This window comes from Hyaena hyaena, unplaced genomic scaffold (genome assembly GCF_003009895.1).
Source record: "Hyaena hyaena isolate Hyena2069 unplaced genomic scaffold, ASM300989v1 scaffold_151, whole genome shotgun sequence".
Lineage (NCBI taxonomy): Eukaryota > Metazoa > Chordata > Mammalia > Carnivora > Hyaenidae > Hyaena > Hyaena hyaena.
In genome coordinates, this window is record NW_024080783.1 from 2433376 (window position 1) to 2448467 (window position 15092).

Sequence of the window (15092 nt, forward strand, 5' to 3'; positions counted from 1 at the left end):
AGCTCAGCTCGTCTAATTAGCTCTGTTGTTCTTTTTCCCCATGTTTCACCACGTTGCAAGTTCAGTTGAAGTTGCCACAAACTTAATCCCCCCATTTCAGCCACAAGTTCACATTCCAAACCGGCCTTTATTGTAGCAAGGAGCAGCCGTGTGCGAGGACGGGCTGACAGGTGTTAATATCTGACCTTTCCCGAAACCCCCACCCCGGGACCTCCGGGCCAGGGCAGAACTGTTCCGTCACCCCACGCTGCACATGCACCTTTGTGCTGAAAAGTCTGGGGGAGCATTCCAGCCCCGTGAGCCCGAGGAGCAGCAGCAGGAGGGAGAGGAGTCTGGCTCTGGGCATGGAAACCAGTTCAGAGCTTGAATGGGTGGGGGGCATAGCCATCCGTTCATTTAGCAGAGGTGACCAGGTGTCTGCTTCTCAGTGGGCACGGTTCTGATGACCGCGAAAGTAGTGACGGCAACGTTATTAGGCACTTCTTAGATGCCAAGCAGCAACACTCATTTGTTCCTAAAGGTCTTGCTGAGTGACCACTGTGACGCTACGCGTGGAGCAGGATGCGAGGCAAGGGTCAGGTCCATCCTGGATGGCATCTTCTCCTTCAGAGGTGCCCTGCCCTCCTCCTCTTTTTTGTTACTGACAAGGTCACAGGGAAGCCTGACTCCTTACTGGCGCTTCCCCGCGACCCTCTCACTGGATCCTCATTCAGAGTAACCTGGTGGGGGGAGACCGCAAGTTTGGTGGGATGCACTTGGCTGTTACCGCATCTCTGATTTGCCAAACAAGGCTGAGATCAGACTGGCCACCCCACAGGAAAAACTCCGGTGAGAGCAGACATGCAGGGACCTGAGGGCTTGAGGAAACTCTGTAAAGACTCGTCTTTCATGCAGCCAACTTCTGTATTCTGTTTCCTCAGCCATTGTGCTGTGTTGCCTCCAGGTTGCTGGGGGTGGGGAGCAGGGGGCTCAGGGAAGAGGGGAGCCAGTAAACGGAGCGTGTGGGTGCTCTCCTTCCTTGTCTGAAGACCTCAGCTATTGTGGCATTTTATCTACTTTGGCCCTTCATCTGCAGAGAGAGAGCCAGCCCCCTGGATGGGGATGTCCGGGTGTTTTTATTGGCAACAAAAATCACAGATAAGACTTTCTTGGTGTAGCTCTCTCCAGTCCCTCTCTGGCACTGGAAATGCTCAGAGATGATGGGGCCAAAATTAAAGCCGTGTAATGCTGACTGGGCCAGATGAAGGTCCTTCTAAGGACACCTAGAAAGTCTTAGCCTAACTCCCATCACAGGCTCTGGTGGTAGAAGAGGTGTCTTTTTCTGAGGGCTACATCTCGTTGCTGCAGGCCATTAGGAAGCCGTGTGCTTCCCCGTCACACACCCCCATCACCGACCCTCAAGCTAGGTCCCTGTGAATGTAGGAGCCCCCCCCCCCCCTCCCCGGGATGTGTGACATCCGGGCCGAGCCCTGCTCAGAACTGCACAGACACAGCCTGGGGATCAGAAAAACGATTTTCACTGGCGCTCTGTGATGCTATCATTCGTGTTATCCGCCCCCCGCCTCCTCAGGAAAAATAAGCATCCTGGAATTCACTTGCAAAAAAGAAGGAAATAAGCACATGTACCCTAGAAATAAAGTCCGAGTGAAACCTTTTCATTGTACCAAACCAGTTTCAGCGTTCTAGAAGAAGGCGAGGGGGGACTTACCGTAAATGAGGGCCTCCGTGTTCTGGGTGCTGTGTGGACAGTGTCTGGTCGAACTCCCACGGCAGCCCCGCTAGGAGGAGGTGGAGCCGTCCCCTCCTTGTGGGTGAGGAAACCAAGCTCTTCAGAAGAGCCTTTCCCACTTAAATAGGCCACCGGCTTCTCGTCCGGGTGTCTGCTGCACGCTCAGCACCCGTTCTCATGATGAGCAGAGGCTTAGTAGCCTGTGCTATGCAAATGCCTCCACGTTTATTTTGGGGCTGCGTATCTAGATGTGCGGAATGTCCCTGTGTGGCTTTTCCCACTCACTCCTCGGGGACTTTCCCCTGTGCCCGCTGCAGGTGCGCCCTCCCCGTCCACATGTGGCGAAGAGACCAAAGAGCAACATCACAGTGGAAGGCCGGAGGACCTCTGTCTCCAGCCCTGAGCAGTGAGTACCCCACAGCTCCCATCCCCTCTGTCTGCCAGAGCCCAGCAGGCCGGGCCTTTGCAGCATCCACGCTGCAGCCCTGGCCTTTGAAAGGGTTCCTGGAGCCCTGAACAGGCGTTTCAACAAAGAGGTCAGTTGGGGAGCTGGGCTTGATCTTCCTCGTCGGCTTTTGCGAGCAGTTCTCACACCAGCGAGAGGCCCCAGAGGCCTCCCACCAGGCATTCGGGCTGGGTTTTGAGTGGTGACACCCAAAGTGTACTCAAACAGGCTCAGAAGAAGGTTCCAGGCCTTTTCTTAAAGGTATAGGGTCAGTAGGGGAGAGCTAGGAACCTAGTCAAGGAGGTGACCTATTTAACCAGGGCCACCTCCCTCCTAGGCCTGGGCTGCTCGAGGTCTCTAGAGCCTGGACTCACACCCAGGGCGGTACTCACCACCGCTCCTCAGCCGTCAACACCTTTGCTCACCTGTGCCATCGCGTTTATTTTATTAGGGCCTGGCTTTCCCACTTCCCCTCGGGCCCAGAGCGCTGCGGCAGAGGGCCTAGCTCAGAGCCCCTGCAGGACAGGTGCTGGGTGGACGAGGGGAATGACAGGTGGGCAAGCAACACCTGGAGATTGAGCTGCCCAGATGACGTGAGGCTTAAAGCTGCGCACGGCCCCAATTCCAGAACCGTCTGAAGTGTTTCCCTTTGTCCCCGGGGCCCAGAGCCAGACAGCTCAGCAGCTACACACCAGCTTCCTGCGATGCTTTGAGAAAGTACATGAAAGCATCTTGGCCTGGGGTTTGTTAGGGGAACCAAAACCGTTTTCCCGGGACCCTGAAGTCCCTTGGGCAAGGCAAGGAATGTGCCTCTTGTCCACTCTACTTTCAGAAAAGTTATCAGGAAACAAGCTAAGGGAAATGGCAGGCCCTAGCCAAACCAGGAGCCAAATGGAGGAAGAAATTCTGAAACATCCAGCTGTGGCCTAACCCAGGTTGCGGCACGCCTGAGCTCTTCCAGGATTCTGCGGTTTGCAGTCTGGCCTTCCTGGAGAGAGCCAGCCGCCCTCGGCCTGTGAGCCTTGCCCAGAAAGCAATGAAGCAATGGGAGACAGCGTGTGTGTGTGTGTGTGTGTGTGTGTGTGTGTGTGTGTGTGCGCGCGCGCGCGCGCGCATGCCCGTGCACACATTGAAGCATGCACATCTTGAGATATGCTTGTTCGTGCGAAATGTGGAAGAGAGGACTCCCGAAGTTGGTTGTAGGGACAACTTGTCCTCTGCACAATAGGACTGTGGGCATGTTAAGGAACAGTCTGGCCCCGACTAGCATGGATTGTGACTGCCCCCGTGTGGGGAGAGTGCTGCATGGCTCCCCAGGTCCTCAGACCCTGAAGATTCCTCCTTAGGGAGGGATGAAATTACTTTTCTTTAAAACTGTGTCATTAAAACGGGGCTAAACCTTTTAGACTCTGTGCTGGGATGCAGGGGCAGGGCCTGTAGATACTGAGATGCAAGCCTAGAGTCACCTTGCATGGCCTGGAAACACCCCAGAACCAGCAACACCCCATGCTTTACTGAAAACTGTTCCCCATTTTGTGACCAGGTCACCGGCACGAGGTTGGACTCCCTAATTTCGTCCATTTAGGCCATTGCTCTCCCAGCCCAGGGACGGGGGAGGCCTCTTTAGTACGTGCAAAGGCCCAGTGTGTCCTCCTGTCCTATCATCCAGTTGTTAGCAGAGCTGAGCCCGGATCACTTTTCATTCCTTTGTGCAACATGCCTTATCTTCGGTTTCTGTTCAGGAACCATTTGGGTTGAGCTGAACCAGTGGGAACACGGGAGCCAGTTCACAAATAGGTCACAAATGGCAGGTTCTCTGCGGCCATACGTGACAGTAGGTCCAGGTGATGATGAAGTCCATTCGCGGATATTATTCCAAGAGTTTCTGTTCACATTTTCCCAGGGTACTGTTCTCCCATAATGCCAGTGACATTTCTGGTGCAACCGGGGTATTTTCCCGCGTCTCTTCCCATGCTGCCTACCCCCCCCCACCCCAACCCCCCCCACCCCCATCGTGCTCCTCCACTTCCAAATGCCATGTCACAACAGCACTTGGACGTGTTTTTCTCAACTGTCATCAGCTCCAGCTGGCAAGACCAAGTTCTTGAAACACAGGAAGCATCCAGCGGAAAATATTTTAATAAAACAGACTCCTCATAAAATATTGTTCTGGGGGGGAGAAACCAGCCCCACCAATCTGTCACATTGTGTTGGGAGACACAGAAGACGAGCCGGCAGGCAGGAGCCAGGTCCTAACAGGCCTTTGTCACGGGGCGTTCCGTGCGGGGTGCGTGGGCTCGCCGCCTAGCCCTTTAATCTAGCCTGGATTTTCTGGACTCGCGCATCTTTGTCTCCGCTGGGAATATCAAAGTGCATCAGCAACTTAGAGGGTTCGGCCGGTGGCGGGAGATAGGAGATCTTTGAAGTGGAGGGAGAGGTTCTGTCCTCCTGACTTCTGCCCCAACTCTCGCTTCCAAATAGCACATTAAATAATTAACTTTGTGGACGGCAAGATGGAGCTGATGCACAATAAGACAGTCTCCACAGCCTCCCGCAGCGGCTCAGCGTCTGGAATGCATCAAGGCCCAGTAACATCTCTGCCAGCTCCCTGGCTGGCCCACCATTGGAGTCCAGGTCTTCCTTTCCAGATGATGTCCATCTGTCCATTCATGCATCCGTTCATTCAGCACATAGCTTCAAAAACCTACCAGGTGTGAGCTCTTTGGGATTTTTCAAAGAGGAGCCCTTTAAAGAGAATCCCCATGCCGATTCTTCTTGGACTTGCATTTTCCCAAAATGAAATTTTCTCCTATGTCAGATGTTCTTTCCGGATCAAAGGTGGGTGTCCCGGCCCCTTACAACCATCTGATGGCAGTTGGAAGAACGCTTCGGAAAGATTTCTGGGGAAAACCTTACCTGTTTTTCAGTTAATACCAGCTAATTAATATTCAGTGACTATTTCTTCTCCAGAAGTACTAGCTACTTCCATTATTATTCAGAGCGGGCTGGTGGAATGCCCTGAGGATTCCCCAGGGTGAGAGCCGGGGCTAGGAGGGGTCAGGCAGCGTGGGCTGTGGGTCGGAGGCCAGTGAGCAGCAAGTACAGTCAAGTGCCTCTTCTGTTCTAGGCCCTCTTCGGCGGGTATTTGTTTCTTCTTCCACCGAATGGGAACTTGGGCTCAGAAAACGCATTTGACCAGTGAGCCAGTGGGTCATCTGGTTAGCAGGTGGCAGGGCCACGACTCCACATGCTACTTGATTTCATTCTCTCCGTTACGCTCTGCCGCCCACGGGGGCCCCCTTGTCACTTCTGCGGTTCTGTGTCCTAAGATGACTTGCCCCACATGCTACCCTTCCCGTCTGGCTCCTTGATGTTGGGATCTAGAGCTGTTCGGTCGTCCTTCAGGCAAAGAAGCAGCGTCCCCTGGTGCCTGAGTGCTTCTGCCTGCGACCTTTACTGAACCATCCCTTAAGACTGTGAAAGGCAGGCAGTGGCTCTCACCTCTCACAGAGAAACTGAGGCTCAGAGAGAGATTTTCTAGTAGAACTGGCCGAAGGTCTCTGGGCCAGAAAATAGTGCAATCAGCTGTTTGATAACACAGGCTTCACCCCTTCTTCGATACGATCCGAGCTTTTTTGTTACGAACCTAAGTATGACTCTGAGTTACTCTGAGTAACGAGGACAGCGGGGGCTGAAGTGGGCACGAGGAAGTTCCCATCTCCCACCCGTTAAAGGTTATTTCAGCTGCAGTATGCATGGCTGTCAGGCCCTCCCTTATTTTCCCTTTGGCCTCCCAGGGATGGGAGAATTTCCCTTCCAGAGTGATGCTTAGAAGGAGCCGGTGGCAAACCCTCAAAGGCAGCGCTGGGCTCGGTACCACCCACCCCTCAGGATCATGCTCGCCATGCAGACAGAGGACTGACCTCTCTTTGCCAGGCCGCTCATCATTTGTTCCCCGTGGGGGGGGCCAGGCAGTGGCCAGGACAGGGTACAGGTCAGAGTCGCATACAGCCTACACCTTGCTTGGTCTTCACAACCCAAAAGGGTAGGGCTGTCTTCTGAGTGTTAATGTTCAAGAGGCTTGCAGTCAGTATAGATCAGAGACCCACCCAGTGCTGACCCAAGTGCAGAGCCTGAACTCTTTTGTCTGCACACCTTTGTCTCCCCTCCAGCGGGCGAGCCAAGCCCCTCCCCCACGGGAGACCTGACTGGCTGCAGGCTGCTTATTTGAAGTATTCAATGTACTAAGTAGGAATGGTCAGGATTCAGGCACCGAGGGCCCACCAGCTATTGCCCTGCTCACCTTGCTGGCCAGATCTTTACATCTGCTCTTTTCAAATTTTGAATTGTCTGTAAATTTTGTTTGTCTGTAAAAATAACCCAATAACCTTACAATCCAGAAGTTGGGCAGAAGAGACCAGATCATTCTGAACCTCCCTGCCTACTAGCGTTTCCACACGTTACCCTCTGGTCTTTTTCCTGTATATATCTTGGAAAGCTGCAGCGTCCTTGCGGTATTCCATCCTGTGAACTTGCCCCATGGTCTTAGCACCCCTGCTGTTCACGACTGTGGCAAGATCGCATTTTGCGTCCATGCGTCGGCCACCCCACCACGCCCCCTCCTGTTGGATCTGTCCATGGCTCTGGTGTTTGCTGACGTGAAATGCCAGAAAAAAAATGCCCATGTTCTTAAAGCTTTTCTCATCTGATATCATCATAAGGAATAGAATGATTAATAACTACCATTAGTCAAGAACTGCGGGCTAAGCACTTTATATACACCATTTCATTTAATCCTCGTGAGAAATTTGAGGGGGTTAAGGTATCATTAGCTCTATTTTATAGAAGTAGCTGAGACCCTGAGAGGTTGTCACTGTCCTGTACCCTTACCCGGTCCCAGAGGCAGATTTCTAAATTACTAAGTAACTTGGTAAAAGACTTGTACCACTTTGCACTCCCACCAAAACTCTGGACTGCCTGCAAAACTGAGTCTGGAGCCAGAGCAACATGTGGCTGCATTAGGAATCTTTTTTTTTTTTTTTTAAGGTTATTTATTTATTTAGAGAGTGTGCGTGAGTGGGGAAGGGGAAGAGAGAGAATATCCCAAGCAGGCTCTGAGCCGTTAACACAGAGCCCCATGCGGGGCTTGAGCTCACGAACCTCAAGATCATGACCTGAGCCGAAACTGAGAGTCGGATACTTAACTGACTGAGCCACCCGGGCACTCCCAGGAGTCCCTCTGACCAAGGAGAAATTCTGCAGGTTGTGCTGGCTGGGCAGATAGTCTGTGCACCAAACGGCCAGCCCCTGCTGCTGAGGAATTTGTAGAGTCTGATCTTCCAAATTGCACTGTGTGACGCCAGCACCCAACGCCCCAGAAGATTAATATAAGATCAGAAGAAGCTGCCAGAAGCATTTAGTGAGAGCTCTGCCCAAAGCCAAGGTCTCAGAACACTGCTGTTGTGTCCCTTTGGGCCAAGTGCACACATGCTCTGGCCAAAGGTCATGTGCCACTCCCCGCCATTTCCCCAAGACCTGGGCTCACTCAGCACAGCCCTCATGGTGCTGGCCTCAGATCCCAGCAGGTTAGAGGCCTGCTATCTCCTACCCAGGCCCAGAGCTGCCCCAGGGGTGTGATTGGTGAACTGTTGCCAGGGCAGTAGCCTAGGACTCTGGTGCCAAAGACAGATCTGGATCAGCATTTTGCCCACTAGCTGCCAGCCAGAGATCCTAGGCAAGACTTTTTGCTCCCTGCCTTTTTTTTTTTTTTTGAGAATGTGAGCCAAGGAGAGGGGCAGAGGGAAAGAGAGAGGGGGGAGAGAGGGAGAGAACCCCACGCAGGCTCCACACTCAGGACCCAAGACCCTGGGATCATGACCTGAGCCAAAACCAAGAGTCAGACGCTCAACCAACTGAGCCGTCCAGGCACCCCGCTCTCTTTATTTATTTATTTATTTATTTTTTAAACACAATGCCTGTTCACCTCCCAAGGAGCACGATTTGGGGAGCCGCCCACAGGAGCCACCCTGGCATGCTGAGTTGGCGGGGCACAGCGGTCTCCCCTCCTGCAGGGACTACTTGTCAACAGTCTGAAGCTTACCCTGTTGTCCTCCCCACGAGCTGCACCTCCCCTTCCCGTGCCCACAAGGCCCGTGGCATCCCTGACGCCACACTGACCTGCCCGTTGTATTCTCTTTGCATCACCCACGGGGCTCTGGGAGCTCCTCCAGGCCAAGGGCCATGTACCCTCAGCTTTAACTCTTCAACTCCCAGACGGAGCCTAGCCTAGGCCTCTGCTCAGCGACGTTTACTGAATAAATGGACAAGGGAATCACGGAAGGCGGGATGAAGCTCATAGCACCCTGGAGATGGGGAAGGGGTATCAGTTAACCACAAACGTGGAAAGAGTGCCTACTGTGTGCCAAGTGTGATTGGGGTGTGACTGTGAAGCTACCAGCACCTCTCCCGCCCACACCGGAGATCCAGAAACTGCCATCAGCCCCAGGAGCAAGTCTCCAAGGTGCCAGCTGGGCCCTGGGCCCCAGGGATAGGGACAGCTGTGTGGGCACTCACCCCCTGGCAGCCTGCCAGGGCCACTCCCTGAGTAGTCGGGAGTCCAAACACCAGAGCAGAAGGTCCCAGACCCAATTAGCAATGTGAGAGACCCCGGACCCCACTCAGGCCCCTTCCCCCTCTCCCATAGCGGGTTCTGGGCCCTGGAGACAAAGCCACATGCCAGAAGCCGGACGTGGAGCTTGAGCCCAGCCTGGAAAAGCAGGCGCTGCCGAGGAGTCGCCGGGGACATGCAGCAGCCCAGGAAAACACAGGTCCCCCTTGTCCCCAGCCACTTCTGCCTGCTGCTCGGAGGGAAGGAGCCCTCCCGGGAGCTGTCATGACAGGGAGAGTTGGTTCCAGCTGAGAACCCAAGTCTTCAGTGCCCCCCCCCCACAGCAGGCGCCCCACCCGCAAGCCCTGCTGCTTTCAGCCTCCTCTGAAAGCTTGGCCACCTCTCCTGAGCCCCTCCCTTGTCCGGGCACCTCACCCATCACCCTTTCTCAGGGCCTGTTTCAGGCCCAGCACCTCTACATGTCACGGTTAACCTGCCCCCTCCCCCCCAACTCCCTAAAAGCCTTCACGGCGCAGGTGTGTTCGCCCATTCAGCCAGTGAAGGAGCCAAGGCTCTAGCAGGTGGAATGGCCTGCCTTGGATCCACGATGTGCACCTAGGTCTACAGGGCCCCCCGGCCACGCCCACTGTCTTCTCCCTAGGCACCCTGCCCTTCGCCACTGCTCCCACGGCCCCCACAGGAGACTCAGGCAGAGAGCAGGCAGAGGCTGTCCTCGGGTGAGGGGCAGTCGTGACTCTTCTGGGTAGGAAACGTGTAGATGGTATCCCCACGCCCATCTACTCTCTACCAAAGAGCCTGAAGAATGGGAAGGTGAAGTGAAGCCCATGTCCTGTGTCTGGGCCTCTCTGCCTATGAGAAGGACTGGGAGGGGCACCTCGGGCATGGGTGTGGAGCATGTGAAATTGACACTAGGGATTTTTCACAAGAAGGAATGAATGAATGAACATGCACATTGACAGTCAAACAGATGGAATGATGACGATCAGAAAGGTAAAGGGAACAGCCAACCTGAGAGAGAGAGAGATGAGGTCAGGCCAGTAAGCCCCCCTGCTGCCTCCCCAGCCCTCACTTCACCCCCTAACCTCGCACGTCACCTCAGTCCTCCAGCGGGTTTGAGGCCCTCCTCCACCACCTGGTCCCTACCAACATGGCCAGCCTCTTTTCCTGAAACTCCCACCCTGACCTCAAGCACCTTGTGCCCACTCCTCCCAGAGACCCCTGCAGCCTCCTCCTCACTCGGGATCGGAAGGCCAGCTCCCACACCACCTCCCGAAGGAAGCCTCAACCAGGAGTCCCTGAGCCAGGCATGCCCCCACCACTGCCCTCTGTCAGGGCATGTGCCCAGTGGGGTGAGAAAACACTCCCATCTCCCAGCTACCCATCCCCACAGACCAGCTGACCTGACAGGAAGAGCACCCTCTGCTGGTGATCTTGACTCATTACAGCAGTGATTCAGTCTTCTGTTTAAAGTATTGTCACGTAGCACTGAGTGCAAAGATCCAGTGTCCAGCAGGTTCTGTATCTGTCTGCAGACAGAGACCCCTGTCTGCAGAGACCCCTCTGACTTGCTTCAGAGCTATCTTCTATTGTTTTAATCTCTTCATATGCCTGGGTTTGGTCCAGGGTTGTGTTACAGTATTGGAGAGATGGTGTGGGAATTGTGATGTGCTATAGATAGCACCCACCCGGGGACCACTAACCCTGACCAGGAAGGTCTTTGAAAGCAGGATACACCTTCTATTCATCCTTGAACACCTAGGGAAGACCCTGCACTAGATGAAAATGCCCAGAATCTGTTTGTTAACAGGTGAACGTGGCGTATGGACAGTAATTGAATATGTAACTGTGTGCTGGGCATGAGGCCAAGCCCCTTATGAATAATGTCATTCAACTTTGTGACAACGCCATCAGGAGGGCTGTGGAGCCCCCATTTTGCAGATAAGAAACTGAGGTGCCGGGAGGTAAAATGACTTTCCCAAGGTCCTCTGTCTGGCTGGGACATGGGGGGGTGGGTGTGGAAAGCCGGACAGAATGGCATCTACTGGGCAGGCAGGACCTGGCCTTGTCCTGAGGCCTGTCCCCACTCATCAGCCCAACAGGAGCCTCGTAATCAAAGGATGCCAGAGCGGCCATTTACAAAGTAAAGATCCTTTGTTGCCGGAGTGAAATGATCCCTTAAAAAATGATCACCAGCTCCCCTCGTTACCTCTGGAGACCAAGTCCTTGCTGATTTTTTTTCCCCTTCCTTATCTCAAGTACATTTAAATGTCAATTAAATTTGAAATATCTACATTTGTCAGCATTTCATTTTGGGCCAGCGTGACGTGCTGCTGATTTGTCCACGCGATGTGACACATGAAAAAAACTCTCGAGATGCAGATCTTCCTCATTAAAAAATAAGCCCATGCGATCCCGGCACGGCAGAGAGCCACAGAGCACGTCCCTGCTTCCTGACGCCGTGTCTCTGACATGGTATTTAAAAAGGAACAGCCGCGCCTGTCACCACTGTCACGCGCGCGCGCTAACCGGCGACACGTTAAACCAAACATTAGAAAGGGTTCGGGAAGTCATCTGCATGGGAACTCCGAGCCGAGATGAGGTGGGCAGAGGCGGGAGCAGCCGTGGGAGATGATGGGGCCTGAATGGTGATGGACAGCGAGCCTTTCTTTCTCGCCAAGACTCTGGCAGCCCCTCGCTGGGTAGCCAAGTTCACCACGACCTGCCTTTTCACAGACAGCTCTTTGTGTATAATCAAATCCAGGCGAGTGGTGGGTGGCAGACTGCAGGCTAGTAGCTGAATTGGGTTAATGAGGGAAGAGGCACACTTTTTTTTTTCCCTATTCTGCCTTAAGCTAATAAAAAATTTAAACCTGGACATTTTCAACGATTCATCCTTTATCTCTGACAAATATCTGACTCCGTGTTTCATAGGAGGACATGAGCAGCTGAATTTAAATCAGTGTATTTTGAAACCTCACCTTTTATTAAAAGTGGAAGGGGGAGCAGCCTACCCCTTATTGCATTGTCTCAGATCCGCAGAACTGAAGAGGCAGGATCACAAAGTGGTGCAGAGTCAAGCAGATCCGGATTCCTGGCTCCACCTACGGCTGCTGTGTGACACTGGGCAAGTGAATACCCCTCTCTGAGCCTTGGCATTTTCTGCAAAGTGAGGATGTGACAAAGGAATTAAGGAAACTTATGGCCACCATTTAGCTCGTGTCATCACCCTCATCCATGTGGCCCAAAGCCCGAAAACACTCTGATCTGACCAAACCACCTGGCAAGGGTCCTCATCACTCTTGAGAGACAAGACAGTATATTCCAGAAACACTCTGGGCCTCATGTGGAACCCACGGCCCAGCCCGCCTTGCCTTGCCTTGCCTGGAGAGCCAACTGGAGAGGGAAAGTGGCTCCCTCCTGCCCCTCTCACCCCGGACCACACCAGTGTGTGGATGCCCTGGACTTTGACAGGGGTGTGAACTACAGCAGCCTGGTTTCATGAAGCCAAGGTCCAGTCTAGCACAAAGGCTTCTTGCTCCTCGGTGACTCCAGACCTTCCTGGCATGCAGCTAGTGTGCCAAGGTGTGATCACTGCCTTCTGGTCGAAGCCAAGGAGGAGAGCATACTTGGATTGAAGGGTGTCGGAAGGGTACTCGGGATGGATTTGAGGGACACCAAGGAGCTTCATTCAGTTTGGCCTAAGGAGAGGTGTGTGTCCCATTGTATGCATCTGCCAACAGCCCGGCTGACAGGACAGTGAGGGCCCTGGCCTGGAATCCCTGCTTGTGACTCCCTGGCCAGGTCACGGGGTCATCTCTCTCTCCTTCACAGTGATGCCCCATGCTCACCTAGCACTCGGGAAGTGCCTCTACCTGGAAGTGTGGACGGATGGATGGATGGACTAATGATAGTCTCGTCCTCTGTAAAATCAGTGCAGTGAAACACCTCCCTGCTAGGCTGTTGGGAGGGGTGCAGATAATCTGTGTAAAGCCCCTGGCACAGTGGATATTATTTTAAACGTTTTTCCGAGACTCCTCCCTGCTCCTGTATACCCAACACCCGCACCCCCAAATGTGGTCCCACTCTGGGGTCTCAGCATCTCAGAGGATAGACGGGGAACCTCAGGGGACGCTTTTATACTGTAGCCCCAAGTGATGAAAGGGACAGGCGCTGTGCGGAGGCTCCAGAAAGGTGGGTGAGATGAACAGGGGCTGCTTCATCTCCCCAGCACACTGCCTTCCATTCATTCCATTGCAAACCTCCATTGCACTAACATTGTGCCCTATGTGGGGATAAAGAGAAGAACGAGGCAGGCCCCTGCCCTTGAGGAGCTTGACTTAGAAACAGAATTGCAAGAGGTTGAGCGGTATGGATAAAGTGCTAAAACACTCAGCCCAAGGGGAAGCTAGCTCCATCCAGGGAGAAAGCTCCAGCTGGGGACGCCAGGAAGACTTTCTAGAGCGCCAGTTGAGTCAAGTCTTCAAGACCGTAGTCAGTGCGGCAGACAGAACAGGTAAAGATGAGAGGGAGGTCTGTGGGGTGTGTAGGGGAGGGCAGGAGGGGGCTGCAGGGGTGGACGGGGTCAGGCGTACGGCACAGTGTCTGCCCTGCCTGCAGCTTGAGCTGGGCACTGCCTCCCTGCAGCCCTCACCCCTGCCCACCCGGCACATTCCACGAGCTCCTTAGAGTGGAGCATGATGAAGCCAGGGTGCCTGTCCACTCCCCACCCCTACTCACCTGCTCAGGAGAACCGTCAGTGCTAGATTTAAACAGTTGTGCAAATCATGCCGTGAATACCTGAGTGTTCTTGTTCTTAACACTTACTGGGTTTACTCACCACACAACCGCCTCGAAATTGCTCTTCGGCGCCGTAGATTTGCAGGTGTCTGGCAGGAAAGCGACAAGGTTGGGTTTGTGATTCAGAGCAGGATTCCAGCGGCTGTGTGGGGTGACCCTTCTGTGCCTCGTTTTATGTCCCAGTGGGTGTGGCAGGAGCCGGGTGGCCTCGTTTCTGTGAATCACATCTTCCTGCTCCAGAGTCCAGAGAACACCCCAGCTAGGCCAGTGCTCTCTCTGGCCTGGGAAGGATGAGTCCCTAATACCCAGGCAGGCAGCCCGGGCAAGGGCAAGAGCCCAGTGACCCGCCACCTCCCTGTGTGTGACCCTGGGCAAGTGGCTTCCCCTCTGGGAGCCTCCATCTCCACCTCAGTATGAGGACAAAGCTCTTGGCCTGCCTAACTTCCAGGGATGGAGGAGGGAGGGGGCTGGGCACGTGGGTGGCCGGGAGCTCCGCAGCTCTGAGCCCAGCCCTGGTGCTGCTTTTAAAAGAGTATATTCTTGGTGACAACTTCCTCAGCACCGGTGATGGCAGATCAGAGCCCAGCCTGCTTTCCTGGTCCATCAGGAATGGCTGCTGTCCGTCACGGCCCTTCTGGTGTGGCTCCCATTTGCTGTTTTGGACATGGTGCCCTTTTATGAAGCGAAACCTGGAAGGAATTGTACCCAAAAGCAGAGAAAGGAGCCAGCTCTGGCTGGGGGTGTTGGGGAGGAGACTGCCCCCTCACCCTCGGCCCTGGGCACCACTATGCTGCCTGTTCCATCCACTCCTGAACTTCACCTCTGCCCCCGCCACCAGTCTCCAAGCTTGCCCAGCCCGGTGGGCAGGCCTAAGCAGCAGCCGTGGGGCCCACATGTGACCCCAGGTCCTGTCCAGCCCAGCCCCCCCTCTCCCAGGCCCACACCTCTCCCGGGCCCTGGTCAGTGTATAATTCATAGCGGCCGCGCAGACCTTCTCGGGGCTGCGTAGTGTTTGTGTTTATAGAGGTAGAGCTCACAGGTGGCTGACAAGGGAGATGTATTTTTTATAACAATGAATATTTAATTTCCACATCACAGATGAAAAAGACTCTCTGAAGAGGCATGTGAGAGAGACTCCAGAGAGAGCCGCTAATCAGAAAAGGGCCTTCTAGCCAGTGCTCCTCCACGTGGCTCACTTTCTTCTTTAACTTTCTATTTTTATTTTTCCATGATTACTGAAGTAGATATGCACATGAAGAAAGCATAGAAGACACAGAAAAATAAAAAGAGGCAGTGGGGGTAGGGAGGAAATCGCCCCTAATCCTGCTAGGTTTTGTTAACATTTAGGTACATCCCTTTCCAGTCTTTTTTCTGTGCGTTTTCCCCTAAGTAGCTGCGAGAGAATGCAATGTGGTTACGATTTTGCATCCTGGAGTTTAGATTTTTCTTTCTTAGAAACTAATTAGAGTTGATGGGTGGGTAATAGCCAAACG

The 15092-nt window shown here is 53.8% G+C and overlaps 1 protein-coding gene and 1 long non-coding RNA gene across 12 annotated transcripts in view; one reads left to right on the forward strand and one right to left on the reverse strand.

Annotated features, from left to right (window-relative positions):
• The window catches only part of DENND1A (DENN domain containing 1A), a 500247-nt gene that overhangs the window by 477533 nt on the left and 7622 nt on the right, over positions 1 to 15092 (forward strand). For 8 of the 10 annotated variants that reach the window (XM_039239000.1, XM_039238996.1, XM_039239002.1 and 5 more), the window contains one exon: positions 2047 to 2135. In XM_039239000.1, coding sequence (XP_039094931.1) covers positions 2047 to 2135 — 89 coding nt within the window. Of the gene's footprint in view, positions 1 to 2046; positions 2140 to 8877; positions 11676 to 15092 lie in introns of those variants that run through there. The other 2 variants (XM_039239004.1, XM_039239006.1) reach the window with 2 other exon arrangements.
• On the reverse strand, positions 108 to 14293 carry LOC120236286. Of its 2 annotated transcripts, XR_005529625.1 has the most exons (3): positions 13640 to 14293; positions 11781 to 11961; positions 108 to 719 (listed from the first exon to the last, which is right to left on the reverse strand). It is a non-coding gene; the product is annotated as an uncharacterized LOC120236286 (long non-coding RNA). The 2 variants fall into 2 exon arrangements; XR_005529624.1 differs by lacking the exons at positions 11781 to 11961; positions 13640 to 14293 and adding an exon at positions 1709 to 1768.